The 18,893-nt window shown below is 69.0% G+C and overlaps 1 protein-coding gene across 1 annotated transcript in view; it reads left to right on the top strand.

Annotated features, from left to right (window-relative positions):
* The window catches only part of FBN3 (fibrillin 3), a 169,618-nt gene that overhangs the window by 115,085 nt on the left and 35,640 nt on the right, over nucleotides 1-18,893 (top strand). The window contains exons 28-42 of the mRNA XM_075903143.1: nucleotides 1,883-2,008; nucleotides 2,813-2,935; nucleotides 3,179-3,304; nucleotides 4,023-4,148; nucleotides 4,751-4,873; nucleotides 6,050-6,172; nucleotides 8,152-8,277; nucleotides 11,164-11,286; nucleotides 11,490-11,612; nucleotides 12,141-12,302; nucleotides 13,433-13,501; nucleotides 14,318-14,443; nucleotides 15,036-15,161; nucleotides 16,449-16,598; nucleotides 17,286-17,357. Coding sequence (XP_075759258.1) covers nucleotides 1,883-2,008; nucleotides 2,813-2,935; nucleotides 3,179-3,304; nucleotides 4,023-4,148; nucleotides 4,751-4,873; nucleotides 6,050-6,172; nucleotides 8,152-8,277; nucleotides 11,164-11,286; nucleotides 11,490-11,612; nucleotides 12,141-12,302; nucleotides 13,433-13,501; nucleotides 14,318-14,443; nucleotides 15,036-15,161; nucleotides 16,449-16,598; nucleotides 17,286-17,357 — 1,824 coding nt within the window. The remainder of the gene's footprint in view (nucleotides 1-1,882; nucleotides 2,009-2,812; nucleotides 2,936-3,178; nucleotides 3,305-4,022; nucleotides 4,149-4,750; nucleotides 4,874-6,049; nucleotides 6,173-8,151; nucleotides 8,278-11,163; nucleotides 11,287-11,489; nucleotides 11,613-12,140; nucleotides 12,303-13,432; nucleotides 13,502-14,317; nucleotides 14,444-15,035; nucleotides 15,162-16,448; nucleotides 16,599-17,285; nucleotides 17,358-18,893) is intronic.

Raw genomic sequence — 18,893 nt, 5'->3', positions numbered from 1 at the left:
GCCACGGGGTTTGGAAACGGCCCATGTCGTGGCTTCGGCGATTTAACTGCGACATTTCCTGGTGCTGGGGCCCCGTCCCCAAAAGGAGCTGTGGGGGGGTCACAGAGTTGTTGGGGGTGCAGCACGGCTACCCTCACTTCTGCCCTGCTGCTGGCAGTGCTGTGCCCTAGCTGGGCCGCTGGAGAGCGGCAGCTGCTGGCCAGGAGCCCAGCTCAGAAGGCAGAGCCACCGCCAGCAGCGCAGAGGTGAGACTGGCCTGGGCCGGCGTCCCCCTGACGTCTGCGCTGCTGCTGGCGGGCGCTGCCTTCCGAGCCGGGCTCCCGGCCAGCCTTCCACCCCGCGCTCCCGACGTCTGCGCTGCTCCTGCGGGCGCTGCCTTCCGAGCCGGGCTCCCGGCCAGCCTTCCACCCCGCGCTCCCGACGTCTGCGCTGCTCCTGCGGGCGCTGCCTTCCGAGCCGGGCTCCCGGCCAGCCTTCCACCCCGCGCTCCCGACGTCTGCGCTGCTGCTGGCGGGCGCTGCCTTCCGAGCCGGGCTCCCGGCCAGCCTTCCACCCCGCGCTCCCGACGTCTGCGCTGCTCCTGCGGGCGCTGCCTTCCGAGCCGGGCTCCCGGCCAGCCTTCCACCCTGCGCTCCCGACGTCTGCGCTGCTCCTGCGGGCGCTGCCTTCCGAGCCGGGCTCCTGGCCAGCCTTCCACCCTGCGCTCCCGACGTCTGCGCTGCTCCTGCGGGCGCTGCCTTCCGAGCCGGGCTCCCGGCCAGCCTTCCACCCTGCGCTCCCGACGTCTGCGCTGCTCCTGCGGGCGCTGCCTTCCGAGCCGGGCTCCCGGCCAGCCTTCCACCCTGCGCTCCCGACGTCTGCGCTGCTGCTGGCGGGCGCTGCCTTCCGAGCCGGGCTCCTGGCCAGCCTTCCACCCTGCGCTCCCGACGTCTGCGCTGCTGCTGGCGGGCGCTGCCTTCCGAGCCGGGCTCCCCGCCAGCCTTCCACCCTGCGCTCCCGACGTCTGCGCTGCTCCTGCGGGCGCTGCCTTCTGAGCCGGGCTCCCGGCCAGCCTTCCACCCCGCGCTCCCGACGTCTGCGCTGCTCCTGCGGGCGCTGCCTTCCGAGCCGGGCTCCCGGCCAGCCTTCCACCCCGCGCTCCCGACGTCTGCGCTGCTCCTGCGGGCGCTGCCTTCCGAGCCGGGCTCCTGGCCAGCCTTCCACCCTGCGCTCCCGACGTCTGCGCTGCTGCTGCGGGCGCTGCCTTCCGAGCCGGGCTCCCGGCCAGCCTTCCACCCTGCGCTCCCGACGTCTGCGCTGCTGCTGCGGGCGCTGCCTTCCGAGCCGGGCTCCCGGCCAGCCTTCCACCCTGCGCTCCCGACGTCTGCGCTGCTCCTGCGGGCGCTGCCTTCCGAGCCGGGCTCCTGGCCAGCCTTCCACCCTGCGCTCCCGACGTCTGCGCTGCTGCTGGCGGGCGCTGCCTTCCGAGCCGGGCTCCTGGCCAGCCTTCCAACCCTGCACTCCTGTGCCAGCTCTGAAGGCAGCACAGACGTGAGGGTGGCAACCCCGTGACCCTCCTAAAAGAACCTCAAGATCCCCCTGCAGCTCCCTTCTGGGTCTGGCCCCCAGTCTGAGGGCGCTGGTCCCTCCTGAGCAGCCTGCACAGTCTAGGGCAGAGCGCACGAGGTCAGGGCTCACGGGTGGGCACCAGGCTTCGTGGCCCCTGGCACGTTTTCCTGGCTGTGGGCATGTGCCCCTGGCAGCTGCAGCATCTGGGGCGGAGGCGGGAGCTGGTTCTGCCCCTCGTGCAGTCAGGCTCTGGGAGGGCCGGGATGGGGAGCCAGGGGGCAGCCCCGGCCATGGCTGGGCCCAGCGGCCCGTTCACCCTCTCGCTCTCGGCCAGATACCAACGAGTGCTCGCTCAGTGCCAGCCTGTGCCGCAACGGGCACTGCGTCAACGTCATCGGCACCTACCAGTGCGCCTGCGACGCCGGCTTCCAGGGCACTCCCGACCGGCAGGGCTGCGTGGGTGAGTGGGGGCCCCGCGGGCCGACGCTCAGCCTGGGTGTGAAACGCCTCCCTATGCCCCACCCAGCCATGCGTCCCCCTAGGCCCCGCCCAGCTGCACGTCCCCATATAACCCACCACGCCCCCTAGGCCCCGCCCAGCCACACCTCCCCCCTATGTCCCACCCAGCCACGCGTCCCCATATAACCCACCACACCCCCTAGGCCCCGCCCAGCCACACCTCCCCCCTATGTCCCACCCAGCCACGCGTCCCCGTATAACCCACCACGCCCCCATGCTCCTCCCAGTTCACCCCCCATGCCACGCCCCCAATGCCCCTCTTGTCACATCCCCTATGCCCCGCTCAGCCACGTATCCCCCTATGCCCCACCCAGCCATGCGTCGCCCTAGGCCCCCCATGCCTCCATGCCCTGCCCCAGCCACACCTCCCCCTATGCTCTGCCTAGCCACACCAGGACCCTATGCCCCACCAGGACCCTATGCCCCACCCACCCACAGCACCCCCCTTTGCTCCGCCCAGCCATGCCTCCCCCTACGGCCCACCCAGCCATGTGTCCCCCTACGCCCCGCCCAACCACGCCCCAGCTAGCACCAGGCACCCTGGCACAGGTTGGATGGCAAGGAGCCTGGAGGGCAGCAAGACGTCCCCCCCTGTCCCCCCGCCCCCCCAGTGGCATGGCAGCGCCAGGAGCCATCTTCCCCCCCGGGCCGGTGTCCTATCCGGGGGCTCCCTGATCTCAGGCTGGGGGTGCAGGCGCCACCGGGGGCTCCCCTGGGGCTGACTGGGTCGCCCGTTCCCACGCAGACATTGACGAGTGCACCATCCTGAACGGCGGCTGCGACACGCACTGCGCCAACGCCGAGGGCAGCTACCAGTGCAGCTGCGGAGCAGGGTACGCGCTGCTGCCGGACCAGCGCTCCTGTGCTGGTGAGTGGGGACTGGCACCAGATGGCCCTGGGCACTGACGGGCCTCACCCCCGCCCCCTTCCCTCTCCCACTGCCCTGGGCACTGATGGCCCCCCCTGCTCACCGGGTCCTGGGCCCTGGCCAGGACACGGATGCCCATGGCGGCCAAGGGGGCGTATCCTGTGCCCAGTGACTCCCCCCCCCCCCCCCCCCGGCTGCAGCCCCTGGGCCCAGGCCCTGCCCTGACCGGTTCTCCCTGGTCAGATATCGACGAGTGTGAGGACAGCCCGGAGATCTGCGACGGCGGCCAGTGCACCAACGTCCCCGGGGAGTATCGCTGCCTCTGCTTCGACGGCTTCATGGCCTCGCTGGACATGCGGACCTGCGTGGGTGAGCAGGCCGAGCCGGCGCCAGCAGGGGGGTGGGAGCGGCCGTGGGCAGGGGGTGGGAGTGGCCAGTTGTGGAAGTGGCTGTTGACGGGGGCGGGAGCAGCCGGAGCAGGGGGGTCGGGAGCAAGGGGATCGGGAGCGGCCGGAGCAGGGGGGTCGGGAGCGGCCAGGTGCAGGGGGGGTCGGGAGCGGCCGGGTGCAGGGGGGGTTGGGAGCGGCCGGGTGCAGGGGGGGTCGGGAGCGGCCGGGTGCAGGGGGGTCGGGAGCGGCCGGGTGCAGGGGGGTCGGGAGCGGCCGGAGCAGGGGGGTCGGGAGCGGCCGGAGCAGGGGGATCGGGAGCGGCCGTGGGCAGGGGGGTCAGGAGCAAGGGGATCGGGAGCGGCCGGGTGCAGGGGGATCGGGAGCGGCCGGGTGCAGGGGGGTCGGGAGCGGCCGGAGCAGGGGGGTCGGGAGCGGCCGGAGCAGGGGGGGTTGGGAGCGGCCGGAGCAGGGGGGTCGGGAGCGGCCGGAGCAGGGGGGGTTGGGAGCGGCCGGAGCAGGGGGGTCGGGAGCGGCCGGAGCAGGGGGGGTTGGGAGCGGCCGGAGCAGGGGGGGTCGGGAGCGGCCGGAGCAGGGGGGTCGGGAGTGGCCGGGTGCAGAGGGGTCGGGAGCGGCCGGAGCAGGGGGGTCGGGAGCGGCGCGGGCCCAAGGTCCAGGGGACTGAGCCTTGTTTCCTGCAGACGTGAATGAGTGTGACCTGAACCCCAACATCTGCCTGCACGGCGAGTGCGAGAACACCAAGGGCTCTTTCATCTGCCACTGCCAGCTCGGCTACTTCGTCCGCAAGGGCACCACGGGCTGCACAGGTGGGCACCGTGCCAGCCTGGGCGGGGGGCTGGGTCTGCGCAGGAATTGGAGCCAAGTGATTTATATCCCGCCTCTCCTCTTGCCATACACTGGTCACCCCGCTGTGCGCCCCCACTCCCCGGGGTCACCCCGCTGTGTGCCCCCACTGCCCTGAGGGTCACCCCACTGTGCGCCCCCACTGCCCGGGGGTCACCCCACCGTGCACCTCCACTGCCCGGGGGGTCACCCCGCTGTGCACCCCCACTGCCCTGAGGGTCACCCCACCGTGCACCTCCATTCCCCGGGGGTCACCCCACCGTGCACCTCCACTCCCCTGAGGGTCACCCCACCATGCACCTCCACTGCCCTGGGGGTCACCCCGCTGTGCGCCCCCACTCCGCTGAGGGTCACCCCACCATGCACCTCCACTGCCCTGGGGGTCACCCCGCTGTGCGCCCCCACTCCGCTGAGGGTCACCCCACCATGCACCTCCACTGCCCTGGGGGTCATCCCGCTGTGCGCCCCCACTCCGCTGAGGGTCACCCCACCGTGCACCTCCACTGCCTCAGGGGGTCCTGGGAGGGCCTGGCTGGCTCAGGGCTCCTGTCCTTCCTCTGGGCAGATATTGACGAGTGTGAGATCGGGGCTCACAACTGCGACGCGCACGCCTCCTGCATCAACGTGCCCGGAAGCTTCAAGTGCAAGTGCCGCACTGGCTGGCTCGGGGACGGGCTCAAATGCAACGGTGAGTTGGAGCAGCTCCCCGCACCCGGCCGTGTGCAGCCCTAGAGACGTTCCAGGACCACGGGGCCGAGTGTGCACATGTGTGTCAGTGTCAGCATCTCCCGGCAGTGCAGGTCTGTGCCAGCCTGTTGGTGTCTCACAGGCAGCGGGTGGGTCTGTGCACACGTCTCATTGTCTGATGGGCAGTGCTTGTGTGTCAGTGCCTCAGGAAACACTTCTGTGTGCACACGCATCAGTATCTCACCAGTGGTGTGTGTCTGTTCGCACGTGTCAGTGTCTCACCAGTGGTGTGTGTCTGTGCACACACGTCCACGTCTCACCAACGGTGTGTGTCCATGCACACGTGTCCACGTCTCACCAACGGTGTGTGTCCATGCACACGCGTCCGCGTCTCACTAGTGGTGTGCGTCCGTGCACACGTGTCCGCATCTCACCAGTGGTGTGTGTCCGTGCACACGTGTCCGCGTCTCACCAGTGGTGTGTCCGTGCACACACGTCCACGTCTCACCAACGGTGTGTGTCCATGCACACGCGTCCGCGTCTCACCAACGGTGTGTGTCCGTGCACACGCGTCCGCGTCTCACCAACGGTGTGTGTCCGTGCACACGTGTCCGCGTCTCACCAGTGGTGTGTCCGTGCACACGCGTCTGCGTCTCACCAACGGTGTGTGTCCATGCACACGCGTCCGCGTCTCACCAACGGTGTGTGTCCGTGCACACGCGTCCGCGTCTCACCAACGGTGTGTGTCCGTGCACACGTGTCCGCATCTCACCAGTGGTGTGTGTCCGTGCACACGCGTCCGCATCTCACCAGTGGTGTGTGTCCGTGTACATGCGTCTGCGTCTCACCAACGGTGTGTGTCCGTGCACACGCGTCTGCGTCTCACCAGTGGTGTGTGTCCATGCACACGCGTCCGCGTCTCACCAACGGTGTGTGTCCGTGTACACGCGTCCGTGTCTCACCAGTGGTGTGTGTCCGTGCACACGCGTCCGTGTCTCACCAGTGGTGTGTGTCCGTGCACACGCGTCCACGTCTCACCAGCAGGTGAGCGTGGCTGAGTGTCTCGCAGCTGTGGCGCTGTGCTTGCTAGCTGTCACCATGCCAGCAAGCAGAGGAAGGAGCCTGGGGGCTGCAGCCCAGCCTGTGACCCCCGTGCTGCCCTGGGCTCTCCCCACAGACCTGGATGAATGTGCCACTGAGGAGCACAAGTGCAACCTGAACGCCAACTGTGTGAACACGCCCGGCTCCTATCGCTGCGCCTGCCGCGAGGGCTTCTCTGGCGACGGCTCCTCCTGCTCAGGTACCGGCTGCCGGCTCCCATCGGTCCCAGCCGGCTCCCCGTCCCCACCTGCCAGGCAAACTGGGACGGTCCCCAAGCACCACCCATCCCCCCCCCCCCCGCTCGCTTCCCCCCAGGGATCTCCCCATTCCCCCCCCCCCACTTGCTTCCCCCCAGGGATCTCCTCATTCCCCTCCTCCCTGCTCACTTCCCCCTGGGATCTCCCCAGCCTCCCACCCCATTCCCCCGGGGATCTCCCCAGCCTCCTGTTACTCAAAAAATTCCCACTGAAGAGCACCCAGGGTTACACTAGTATGGATTTCTTGACTGAGGAATTAACACTCCACTATATGGTGAAGCTAAAGGGGACAGAACTACCACTAAAGGGGAACCAGCCATTTCTCACTCTCAGCCTCTCTCACACACACCCCTTCATTCATTCACACACATTCATCCCTGCCCTCAAATAAACCATCTTGTTAGTCTTTAAAGTGCTACATTGTCCTGCATTTTGCTTCAACTATCCCTGCCCTCAGGCACTCACACACTTACACAGGCATATGGGTTGCAGAAGGAGCCAAGGTATGTTGGTTCTGGAGGGTCTGTCTGCTGATCATGGCTGGGAAGCTGGTCAAGAAACAAAGAGAGCTTCTGGCTGCAGGAAGAGGAACTTCTCAGAAAAAGAACTTCTCCTCATTTCACAAGGTCCTAGTTCGAACTACCTAGTTCGTGCCGCGTGTAGCCGCGCTGCACGGGGTTCGAACCAGCGGGGTTTTAAAAATGGCGGCTCCCCGCTTATGCAAATGAAGCCCGGGAAATTCAAATCCCAGGCTTCATTTGCAAGTGCGGTATGCATACATTACCCCGCTAGTTCGAACTAGGAGGGTAGTGTAGACAGACCCACACATTCCTATCCCAGGGGAGAATGCAGTTTAGAGCAAATTACAAGCAAAGTGGCTGAGAGTTACAAAGTTGCGAGGTTTAACAAAGATGACAAGGCGTTGCAGCGTTTAACCGGCAATGGAGCTGAAACAATTACAAAGCCTCGGAGAATCATTTACAAATCATCAGTAATGAAGTGATTTAGAAGACAACTGCCCGCACCCCAGCAATGCAGTGGGCAGGAGGTTTTTGTCCGTCTCTCAGTCATGTGTTGGCAGGGCCTTGCAGCTTAGTGTCTTTCCAGAAAGGCCAGGTGTGAAATCAAGTAATAGCTCGGGCGGAGGCTTTTATGCAGCACCCCCCACCCCTTCACCCCTGGGATCTCCCCAACCCCCCACCCCTTCACCCCTGGGATCTCCCCAACCCAGCACCCCTTCACCCCTGGGATCTCCCCAACCCCCCACCCCTTCACCCCTGGGATCTCCCCAACCCAGCACCCCTTCACCCCTGGGATCTCCCCAACCCCCCACCCCTTCACCCCTGGGATCTCCCCAACCCACCACCCCTTCACCCCTGGGATCTCCCCCACCCCTTCACCCCTGGGATCTCCCCAGCCCCCCACCCCTTCACCCCTGGGATCTCCCCAACCCCCCACCCCTTCACCCCTGGGATCTCCCCAACCCAGCACCCCTTCACCCCTGGGATCTCCCCAACCCCCCACCCCTTCACCCCTGGGATCTCCCCCACCCCTTCACCCCTGGGATCTCCCCAACCCCCCACCCCTTCACCCCTGGGATCTCCCCAACCCCCCACCCCTTCACCCCTGGGATCTCCCCAACCCACCACCCCTTCACCCCTGGGATCTCCCCCACCCCTTCACCCCTGGGATCTCCCCAGCCCCCCACCCCTTCACCCCTGTGATCTCCCCAACCCCCCACCCCTTCACCCCTGGGATCTCCCCAGCCCCCTCAGGGTTACCCCAGCCCCACCTGCTTGCGTACCGTGAGCCGGAGGCCAGGGAGCGCTGTGATGTGGCAGCTCCTGGGAGTTTCCTGGGGGGGAGGGGGCTCCAGCCTGGTGCCCACGGCTGCCTTGACGTGCCGGGGCTTCTGCTGCAGACGTAGACGAGTGTGCGGACAACGTGAACCTGTGCGAGAATGGGCAGTGCCTGAACGCGCCCGGGGGCTACCGCTGCGAGTGCGAGATGGGCTTCAACCCCACGGAGGACAGCAGGGCCTGCCAGGGTAAGAGCCCCCCACGCTGCCCAGCCAGCCGGGCCCTGGTGCCTCACTGCGGCAGTGCTGGGCCCTGCCCCCCACGCTGGCCCTGGCCCCCCCACGCCGGCCCTGGCCCCCCCACGCTGGCCCTGGCCCCCCCACGCTGCCCGGCCAGCCGGGCCCTGGTGCCTCACTGCGGCAGTGCTGGGCCCTGCCCCCCCCCCACGCTGGCCCTGGCCCCCCCACACTGCCCCAGCCAGCCGGGCCCTGGTGCCTCACTGCGGCAGTGCTGGGCCCTGGCCCCCACGCCGGCCCTGGCCCCCCCACGCTGGCCCTGGCCCCCCCACGCTGGCCCTGGCCCCCCCACGCTGGCCCTGGCCCCCCCACACTGCCCCAGCCAGCCGGGCCCTGGTGCCTCACTGCAGCAGTGCTGGGCCCTGGCCCCCACGCCGGCCCTGGCCCCCCCACGCTGGCCCTGGCCCCCCCACGCTGGCCCTGGCCCCCCCACGCTGGCCCTGGCCCCCCCACACTGCCCCAGCCAGCCGGGCCCTTGTGCCTCACTGCAGCAGTGCTGGGCCCTGCCCCCCCCCACGCTGGCCCTGGCCCCCCCACGCTGCCCAGCCAGCCGGGCCCTGGTGCCTCACTGCGGCAGTGCTGGGCCCTGGCCCCCCCACGCTGGCCCTGGCCCCCCCACGCTGCCCGGCCAGCCGGGCCCTGGTGCCTCACTGCAGCAGTGCTGGGCCCTGGCCCCCCCCCACGCTGGCCCTGGCCCCCCCACACTGCCCCGGCCAGCCGGGCCCTTGTGCCTCACTGCTGCAGTGCTGGGCCCTGGCCCCCCCACGCTGCCCTGGCCAGCCGGGCCCTTGTGCCTCACTGCTGCAGTGCTGGGCCCTGGCCCCCCCACGCTGGCCCTGGCCCCCCCACGCTGCCCCAGCCAGCCGGGCCCTTGTGCCTCACTGCTGCAGTGCTGGGCCCTGGCCCCCCCACGCTGGCCCTGGCCCCCCCACGCTGCCCGGCCAGCCGGGCCCTTGTGCCTCACTGCGGCAGTGCTGGGCCCTGGCCCCCCCACGCTGGCCCTGGCCCCCCCACGCTGGCCCAGCCAGCCGGGCCCTTGTGCCTCACTGCTGCAGTGCTGGGCCCTGGCCCCCCCACACTGCCCTGGCCAGCCGGGCCCTTGTGCCTCACTGCTGCAGTGCTGGGCCCTGGCCCCCCCACGCTGGCCCTGGCCCCCCCACGCTGGCCCTGGCCCCCCCACGCTGCCCCGGCCAGCCGGGCCCTTGTGCCTCACTGCTGCAGTGCTGGGCCCTGGCCCCCCCACGCTGGCCCTGGCCCCCCCACGCTGGCCCTGGCCCCCCCACGCTGCCCCGGCCAGCCGGGCCCTTGTGCCTCACTGCGGCAGTGCTGGGCCCTGGCCCCCCCACGCTGCCCTGGCCAGCCGGGCCCTTGTGCCTCACTGCTGCAGTGCTGGGCCCTGGCCCCCCCACGCTGCCCTGGCCAGCCGGGCCCTTGTGCCTCACTGCTGCAGTGCTGGGCCCTGGCCCCCCCACGCTGGCCCTGGCCCCCCCACGCTGGCCCTGGCCCCCCCACGCTGCCCTGGCCAGCCGGGCCCTTGTGCCTCACTGCTGCAGTGCTGGGCCCTGGCCCCCCCCACGCTGGCCCTGGCCCCCCCACACTGCCCCAGCCAGCCGGGCCCTTGTGCCTCACTGCAGCAGTGCTGGGCCCTGGCCCCCCCATGCTGGCCCTGGCCCCCCCACGCTGCCCCAGCCAGCCGGGCCCTTGTGCCTCACTGCTGCAGTGCTGGGCCCTGGCCCCGTGCCCCCCACTGAGCTCGCTGGGGCTTCAGTCATGTAAGAACATGAGAACGGCCGGGTGGGGTCAGAACAAAGGTCCATCCAGTGCAGGGTCCTGTCTGCCCACAGTGGCCAATGCCAGGTGCCCGGAGGGAGGGAAGAGAAGAGGCTGCGTTAGGAGGGGCATTGCCAGCAGATCCAGAGAAGTGATTATTCCCCTTTATTCAGCTCTGGTGAGGCCACATCTGGAGTATTGTGTCCAGTTCTGGGCCCCCCACTGTAGAAAGGTTGTGGACGCATTGGAGAGGGGCCAGTGGAGGGCACCAAAATGCTGAGGGGGCTGGAGCACATGACCTACGAGGAGCGGCTGAGGGATTTGGGTTTGTTCAGTCTGCAGAAGAGAAGAGGGAGGGGGGATTTGAGAGCAGCCTGCAACGTCCTGAAGGGAGGTTCCAAAGAGGATGGAGAGAGGCTGTTCTCAGTGGGGGCAGGTGGCAGAACAAGGAGCAATGGGCTCAAGTTGCAGTGGGGGAGGGCTAGGTTGGAGATTAGGAAAAACTATTCCACTAGGTGGGTGGTGAAGCACTGGGCTGGGTTCCTGGGGGCTGGGGAAATCTCCGTCCCTAGAGGTGCTTAAGTCCTTGCTTGACACAACCCTGGCTGGGCTGACTGAGTTGGATTGGTCCTGCCTTGGGCAGGGGGCTGGACTCCATGGCTCCTGAGGTCTCTCCCAGCCCTATGATTCTATGAATCACCATGTGATCCCTCCCCTGTTCCCAGCCTCAGACAGAGACGCCCTCCCTGGTTAACAATTGTTGATGAACCTGTCCTCAGGGAATATATCTAACTCTTTATTGAAAAGTGTTTCTGGCAGCGGTGGGATTCAAACCCATGACCCTAAGGAGGCTGAAGCCTAAAGCCAGGCTGCTTGACCATGCTGCCACAGCGGCCCCTGTAGGCTGCAGAGCGGTGTCAGGTGTTGAGGATGGGGGCTTGCTGCAGGAGGGCCGCACTGAGCCCAGGACAGCGTCTCCTCCCTGGCGAGCTGACTGGGGGTCGTGCTCTCACGGGGGAGCGAGGAAGCTGCTCGCTGCTCCCTCAGCCTGGCTGCCTCTCCCCGCAGACATCGACGAATGCACCTTCCAGAACATCTGCGTCTTCGGGAGCTGCCAGAACCTGCCGGGCATGTTCCGCTGCGCCTGCGACGATGGCTACGAGCTCGACCGCAGCGGGGGCAACTGCACAGGTAGCTGGGGCGGCGCAGCCAGGCAGGAGCCCGCCAGCGCGGGCACAGGGCTGCTCCGAGAAGGCCCCTCGCTCGCGGGATGGGGTGGGCCTGGGCTCCCCGTCGTCCCCGGGGCGGGAATCCTCCCCCTCCCCTGGAGCGCAGGGCGGTGGCACGTGTCCCTGGTGAGCCCGACCCCAAGCCCCTCCCTCCCGTCCCTGCAGACGTGAACGAGTGCGCGGACCCGGTGAACTGCATCAACGGGCTGTGTGTGAACACGCCGGGCAGCTACCTGTGCAACTGCCCCCAGGACTTCGAGCTGAACCCCACCGGAGTGGGGTGTGTGGGTGAGTGCGGCCCCACCAGGGTCCGGCCGCCACGCTCCCCGGCTGCCCAGGCTGGGGACACCGGAACACGGCCCCTCCGTTAGCAGCCCCGAGGGGTCTCTCTAGCCCCACACTAGGGCAGGTGGCTCATGCCTTGTCTAACGGAACCGGGGGACTGGGCATGGGGCTAGGCCAGGGGAGCTGGCTGGGGGCTGGGACGGGCTGGACGGGGGAGCTGGCCGGGGGCTGGGATGGGGGAGCTGGCCGGGGGCTTGGACAGGGGGGCTGGGACAGGGGAGCTGGCCGGGGGCTGGGCCGGGGGAGCTGGCTGGGCTGGGCTGGGCTGGGCTGGGCCGGGGAGGCGGAGAGATGCTCTGCCCTGGGCGATGGCGGCCGATGAGGGAACCTGCTGCCATCGGGGGGGACGTTGTCCATGGCCAGCAGCCCCCCCCTTGCTGCCCAGGCCCTGCCGTGCCCCCCTCGGCGGGTGGGCCAGGGCGGGTCGGGCTTTGCTCCCTGAGGCTCCTGGTCTCCCACCTGCCCGCGCAGACACCCGCGTCGGGAACTGCTTCCTGGACACGCAGGACCGCGGCGACGGCGGGATCTCGTGCAGCGCGGAGATCGGGGTCGGCGTCACTCGGGCCTCCTGCTGCTGCTCGCTGGGCCGTGCCTGGGGGAACCCCTGTGAGCTCTGCCCGCCAGCCAACACCAGTGAGTGCGGGGCTGAGGCTCAGCTCCCACAGGCTAGCGGGGTGGGGGGCTCCGGGCTGCAGGCCACAGGGCTGGGCGGGGGCATCGCTCTGTAGCACGGAGGGGATCTGCAAGTCATTTAGCACCCAGCCCCCCACGTGGCTAGTGTCCCTGGGGCCCCCCCCACATGGCTAGTGTCCCTGGGCCCCCCCCACGTGGCTAGTGTCCCTGGGCCCCCCCACGTGGCTAGTGTCCCTGGGGCCCCCCCCACGTGGTTAGTGTCCCTGGGCCCCCCCCACATGGCTAGTGTCCCTGGGGCCCCCCCACATGGCTAGTGTCCCTGGGGCCCCCCCACGTGGCTAGTGTCCCTGGGCCCCCCCCACGTGGCTAGTGTCCTTTGACACCCAGTCCCTGCACATGACTAGTGTCCCTGGGCACCCGCCCCCCCGCGTGGCTAGTGTCCCTGGGCACCCCCCCCCCGCGTGGCTAGTGTCCCTGGGCACCCCCCCCCGCGTGGCTAGTGTCCCTGGGCACCCGCCCCCCCGCGTGGCTAGTGTCCCTGGGCACCCCCCCCCCCCGCGTGGCTAGTGTCCCTGGGCACCCGCCCCCCCACGTGGCTAGTGTCCCTGGGCACCCCCCCCCGCGTGGCTAGTGTCCCTGGGCACCCCCCCCACGTGGCTAGTGTCCTTTGACACCCAGTCCCTGCACATGACTAGTGTCCCTGGGCACCCCCCCCCCACGTGGCTAGTGTCCCTGGGCACACCCCCCCCCCCCCGCGTGGCTAGTGTCCCTAGGCACCCAGCCCCCGCGCGTGGCTCGTGGCTCTGGTGACTCAAACCGAACTGGCCCCTACCTCTCCTCTCAGCCCTGCCTGCAAGCTGGCTGGTCCAGGGATGCTCCGCTCCCCCCTTACTCGAGCACGTGTCCCGCCAGCAGATCTCCCGCCACGTTTCCCCTCGTTATCCCTTCTCCCGGACCAGGCCGTGGGGAGCTGGGCTGGGGGCAAGGCGGGCGCAAGAGGCAGTTGGGCTGCTCCGGGCTGGCTCTGGGGCACTTGGGGCCCCGCTGGCTGTTTGCCCGAGTTCTGGCAGGTTTCTCCCGGGAGCCGCGGAGCCGGACTCGCTGCCGCCAGTAACTGACTCTCTCCCTAGCCGAGTACAAGACCCTGTGCCCCGGAGGAGAAGGCTTCAGGCCCAACCCCATCACCGTCATCCTGGAGGGTAAGCGGAGCCCCCGGCGGGGGAACCCCCAGCTCAGGCAGCCTGGCGCCATGGCTGCAGGCCAGCAGGAGGCGCTCTGAGCCCCTCCACGGGCCCTGGCACTGCTTGGGCGCCGGCTTCTGGCCCTGCTGCACCACGTGGCATGTGATGAGTCTGTGTCCAGAGCCGGGGGGAGCCAGGCTGGCAGCACACGCCAGGGCCCTGCTGGGCGGTGGGGCGAGGGCCCAGAGCCGGGGGCGAGTGGGGGGCAAGCTGGGCTGGGTCCGTGCAGCAAGTGCCCAGAGCCGGAGGCAAGCGGGTGGAGAGCGGGGGGCGAGCAGGGGAGGAGCGGGGCTGGCAGCACACGCCAGGGCCCTGCTAGGCAGTGGGGCGAGGGCCCAGAGCCGGGGAGGAGCCGGGCTGGCAGCACACGCCAGGGCCCTGCTAGGCAGTGGGGCGAGGGCCCAGAGCCGCGGGGAGCCGGGGAGGGGCCGGGGAGGAGCGGGGCTGGCAGCACACGCCAGGGCCCTGCTAGGCAGTGGGGCGAGGGCCCAGAGCCGCGGGGAGCCGGGGAGGGGCCGGGGAGGAGCGGGGCTGGCAGCACACGCCAGGGCCCTGCTAGGCAGTGGGGCGAGGGCCCAGAGCCGCGGGGAGCCGGGGAGGGGCCAGGGAGGGGCCGGGGAGGAGCTGGGCTGGCAGCACAGGCCAGGGCCCTGCTAGGCAGTGGGGCGAGGGCCCAGAGCCGCGGGGGGCCGGGGAGGGGCCGGGCTGGCAGCACAGGCCAGGGCCCTGCTGGGTCCGTGGGGCGAGGGCTTCCCAGCCGCTCTGCGTTCACAGATATCGACGAGTGCCAGGAGCTGCCCGGCCTCTGCCAGGGAGGCAACTGTGTGAACACGTTCGGCAGCTTCCAGTGCGAGTGCCCACTGGGCTACTACCTCAACGAGGACACGCGCATCTGTGAAGGTACCGCGCTGCCGAGTGTGTGTGTGTGTGTGTACACGTGGCGGATGCATACCTCTGTGTGTGTGTGTGTGTGTGTGTGTGTGTGTGTGTACACATGGGAGGGTGAGTGGCTGGGTGTGTATATGTGAAGGGCGCATGCCCATGTGCGTGTGTGTATACAGGAGAGGGTGGATGTGCATGTGTGTGTGTGTGTGTGTGTGTGTGTGTGTGTGTGTGTGTACTCAAAGGAGGGTGGATGTGTGCATGTGTGTATACACGGGAGGGGTTGTGGGTGTCCGTGTGTGTGGGTGTGTTCATGGGAGAGGGTGTGTGCACACACAGGAGTGAGTGTGTGTGTGTGTGTGCGCGTATGCGTGTACAGCCGTGTGGGATGGTACATGCATGCGTGGAGCTGCCCTCCCGCCCTGGCCAGGCCCTACCCCCCCGTGAGAGCGGCTGTAACCGCCCCCCCCTTGCCAGGAGCGGCCCTAGACGAGCTGCCGGCAACTGGCGCCCTGGGCGAAACAGGCGATCGGCGCCCCCGCCTCCAGAGCCCTCGGGGGCCGCCTAGTTCGCCTGTATTGACGGGCGCCCCTGCCCCTTGCCTTGGCAGACATCGACGAGTGCTCCGCGCACATCGGGATCTGCGGCCCTGGGACCTGCTACAACACCCTGGGCAACTACACCTGCGTGTGCCCCCCGGAGTACATGCAGGTCAACGGCGGCAACAACTGCATGGGTAGGGGCTGCGGCCAGCTGGCAGGGACGCAGCCACCTGGTGCTCTGCCACTGACTCACTCCAGAGCCTCGGGCACATCCCTTCCCGCCTGCCTGCCCAGAGCCGCTGGCCAGGTGGGCCGGTGCCGGCAGGGCGAGGCGAGAGGCTGGGGGTCAGTCTGCCAGCCAGGGCGAGCCCCCTGCCTCACAGGCACCGTGCTCGCTCCTTGCGGGGCGCTGCCCAGACCCACTGGGGAGAAGGGGGGATGCTCAGATGGGCCCTGCAGGTGCAGCAGGGTCGCAGGCTGCTCCCAGCTCCATGCCGGGCTGCTCTCCATGCCGGAGGCCTGGCTTGCTGGGGTGGGCCTGGGGGCTCCATTCCCCCCTGCAGCTCACTGCCCTGGGCACCCCGGGCCGGTGCCAGGTCTGGCGGTCCTGTCCCCTCTTCGGGGCAGCCAAAGACTGAACTAGTGAGAAGAGGCGCGGGGCTACGGGGAATGGCCGTTCAAGGGACCCCAACCCAGGACCTGGTACTACCCCCAGCCCAGTACCCCACCCCTGCCCTGCCTCCAGCCTGGTACCCATTACTACCCCGGCCCTGCCCTGCCCCCAACCCAGTACCCCACCCCTGCCCTGCCTCCAGCCTGGTACCCGTTACTACCCCGGCCCTGCCCTGCCCTGCCCCCAACCCAGTACCCCACCCCTGCCCTGCCTCCAGCCTGGTACCCGTTACTACCCCGGCCCTGCCCTGCCCTGCCCCCAACCCAGTACCCCACCCCTGCCCTGCCTCCAGCCTGGTACCCGTTACTACCCCGGCCCTGCCCTGCCCTGCCTCCAGCCTGGTACCCGTTACTACCCCGGCCCTGCCCTGCCCTGCCCCCAACCCAGTACCCCACCCCTGCCCTGCCTCCAGCCTGGTACCCGTTACTACCCCGGCCCTGCCCTGCCCTGCCCCCAACCCAGTACCCCACCCCTGCCCTGCCTCCAGCCTGGTACCCGTTACTACCCTGGCCCTGCCCTGCCCTGCCCCCAGCCCAGTACCCCACCCCTGCCCTGCCTCCAGCCTGGTACCCGTTACTACCCCGGCCCTGCCCTGCCCTGCCCCCAACCCAGTACCCCACCCCTGCCCTGCCTCCAGCCTGGTACCCGTTACTACCCCCAGCCCGGTACCTCAGGCCCTGCCCTGCCCCCAACCCAGTACCTGGTACTACCCCCAGCCCAGTACCCCAGCCCTGCCCTGCCCCCGCCCGGTTCCCCGGCCCTGCCCTGCCCCCGCCCGGTGCCCACGGTGTGGCCTGTGCCGTTGCAGACATGCGGAAGAGCGTGTGCTACCGCAACTACAACGACACGTGTGAGAACGAGCTGTCCTTCAACATGACCAAGAAGATGTGCTGCTGCTCCTACAACATCGGCAAGGCCTGGAACAAGCCCTGCGAGCCCTGCCCAACCCCCGCCAGCCGTGAGTCACCCGCCTGGGCGAGGCTCCCTGGGCCCAGCTGCTCTCTCCTCTGGGGGGCCGTGGGGCGCAGGCTGGGCTGGCCCCTGCTGGCAGCGGGCGGAGCCCAGGGAGCGGCCCTGCACAGGGCGTGAGCAGCAGCATGGCCTCCCGAGGGCGCAGGGGGAGCTCCCTGCAGGGGCTGGGAGCGGCCGAGCCCAAGATGGAGAGATGGGTGGCCCAGAGCCATGCTGGGGGGGCAGCTTGTGGAGAGGGGCTGGACGCCCTGGCTTCAGGGGATGGGGGTGCGGCCCCGGAGTCCCAGGGCATGAGGGGAAGGAGGCAGGCGATGCGTGGCCATAGGCCTGGGAAGTGGGGGTTGGGGAGGCTGCAGCACCCCCAGGCTTTGCGCCCAGCGTGGCCCTGCACTGGGGTCCCAGCTGCCTCGGGGGGCTCTGCTGTGTCCCCGGCCTGGGGCAGTAAGAGGTGCAGACGGGTAAGGGGCGCACACATACTGTGCCAGCGTCGGTCTGGGGCCCTAAGCCCTGCGGCGGGGGGAGCCTTACGGGGGCAGACTGGGGCCAGCCCCAGCCCTGCCTTGCGCCCAAGTAACCGTGACACGGGGACAGGCGCTTCCGCTGACTCGGGGCCTAGGGTTCCACCGGGGGGTCTGTCCCCGGGCCCCGCGTGACCCTGCCCGTTCCCTTCCAGCCGAGTACCAGATCCTTTGCGGGAACCAGGCCCCCGGCTTCATCATCGACATTCACACGGGGAAGCCCATCGGTGAGTCCTGCCGGGGCCCTGGCGGAGCCACGGGGGGCCCAGTGCCTGCGGGATACAGCGGGGTCGGGGGCACCGCCCCGAGGGTCACATCACAGCCCATTGCTTAGGGACAGGACCACTGACAGAGCGGGCTCCTCCGCCGTCAGCACCAAACCAGGCACAGCGAGCTCTTGTGTCGCTGCACTGGGCACCCAGGAACCACCCGAGCAATCCCCGCAGCCCCCCCCCCACCTCAATAGGGGAGAGGTTATAACCCATCCCCCCCACCTCCCCGCAGCCCCCCCGTGCTCCCTGTGCCCCCACCCCCCACCTCAATAGGGGAGAGGTTATAACCCATCCCCCCCACCTCCCCGCAGCCCCCCCGTGCTCCCTGTGCCCCCACCCCCCACAGGGGAGAGGCTATAACCCATCCCCCACCTCCCCACAGGCCCCCCCGTGCTCCCTGTGCCCCCACCTCACACAGGGGAGAGGCTATAACCCATCCCCCACCTACCCGCAGGCCCCCCGTGCTCCCTGTGCCCCCCAACCCCCACTTCACACAGGGCAGAGGCTATAACCCATCCTCCCACCTCCCCGCAGCCCCCCCATGCTCCCTGTGCCCCCCAACCCCCACTTCACACAGGGGAGAGGCTATAACCCATCCCCCACCTCCCCACAGGCCCCCCGTGCTCCCTGTGCCCCCACCTCACACAGGGGAGAGGCTATAACCCATCCCCCACTACCCGCAGGCCCCCCGTGCTCCCTGTGCCCCCCAACCCCCACTTCACACAGGGGAGAGGCTATAACCCATCCCCCACCTCCCCGCAGGCGCCCTGTGCTCCCTGTGCCCCCCAGCCCCCCTTACACAGGGGAGAGGTTACAACTCATCTCACCAACTCCGAACAGGTTCTCCCCATCCCAAAATGCCAGCCACAGTCCCAGGGCGATTTTTACCTCAAATCTTACCCAACAGAGCTCACTGGGCCAGTCCTTTAAACCTGCAATCTCGAGGGCTATTGAAAGAAAGAAAGAGGCGTCGGGGGGCTAGGTGTTGAGGGTGAAACTGCTCAAGGAATCAAGGGGAATACACCGGTTGCGAGGTTCTTGGTACGAGAGATAAAAGAATTGGCTGTTTCCGGAGTGCTGGTAGGATGGGTCCCCGGCCCAGCGCCAAGGCGCTCCTGAGGGCTGAGCTGGAGAGACGACCGAGAGGGAGGCCCCCCAGCCCCCTCACACCCTCACCCCCGGGTCCTGGTGTGAACGCAGAGCCCCAGAGGGAGTTTGTCCCGGGGAGGCGCCCTGTCCAGGCCCTGGCTCCATGCTGCTCTCAGCGTTCCCAGCCAGTTGCTCGGCTGTGGGCGGCCCCACGTGGGGCCCGTCAGTGAGGTGCTGCTGGTCGCTCGAGCGGCCGCCCTGCCGCAGGGGGCTGGCCCAGCCTGTCGCTCTGCCCAGGAGCACACGTGAAATACGAGTGCAGAGCCGGTTCCCGTCACTGCCCGTGCAAACGGCCCCGCAAGCAGACCCAGGGTATGTCTACACTACCCTCCTAGTTCGAAC

Source organism: Pelodiscus sinensis, chromosome 19, assembly GCF_049634645.1.
Source record: "Pelodiscus sinensis isolate JC-2024 chromosome 19, ASM4963464v1, whole genome shotgun sequence".
NCBI lineage: Eukaryota > Metazoa > Chordata > Testudines > Trionychidae > Pelodiscus > Pelodiscus sinensis.
This window is presented reverse-complemented; position numbering and strand designations above follow the sequence as displayed.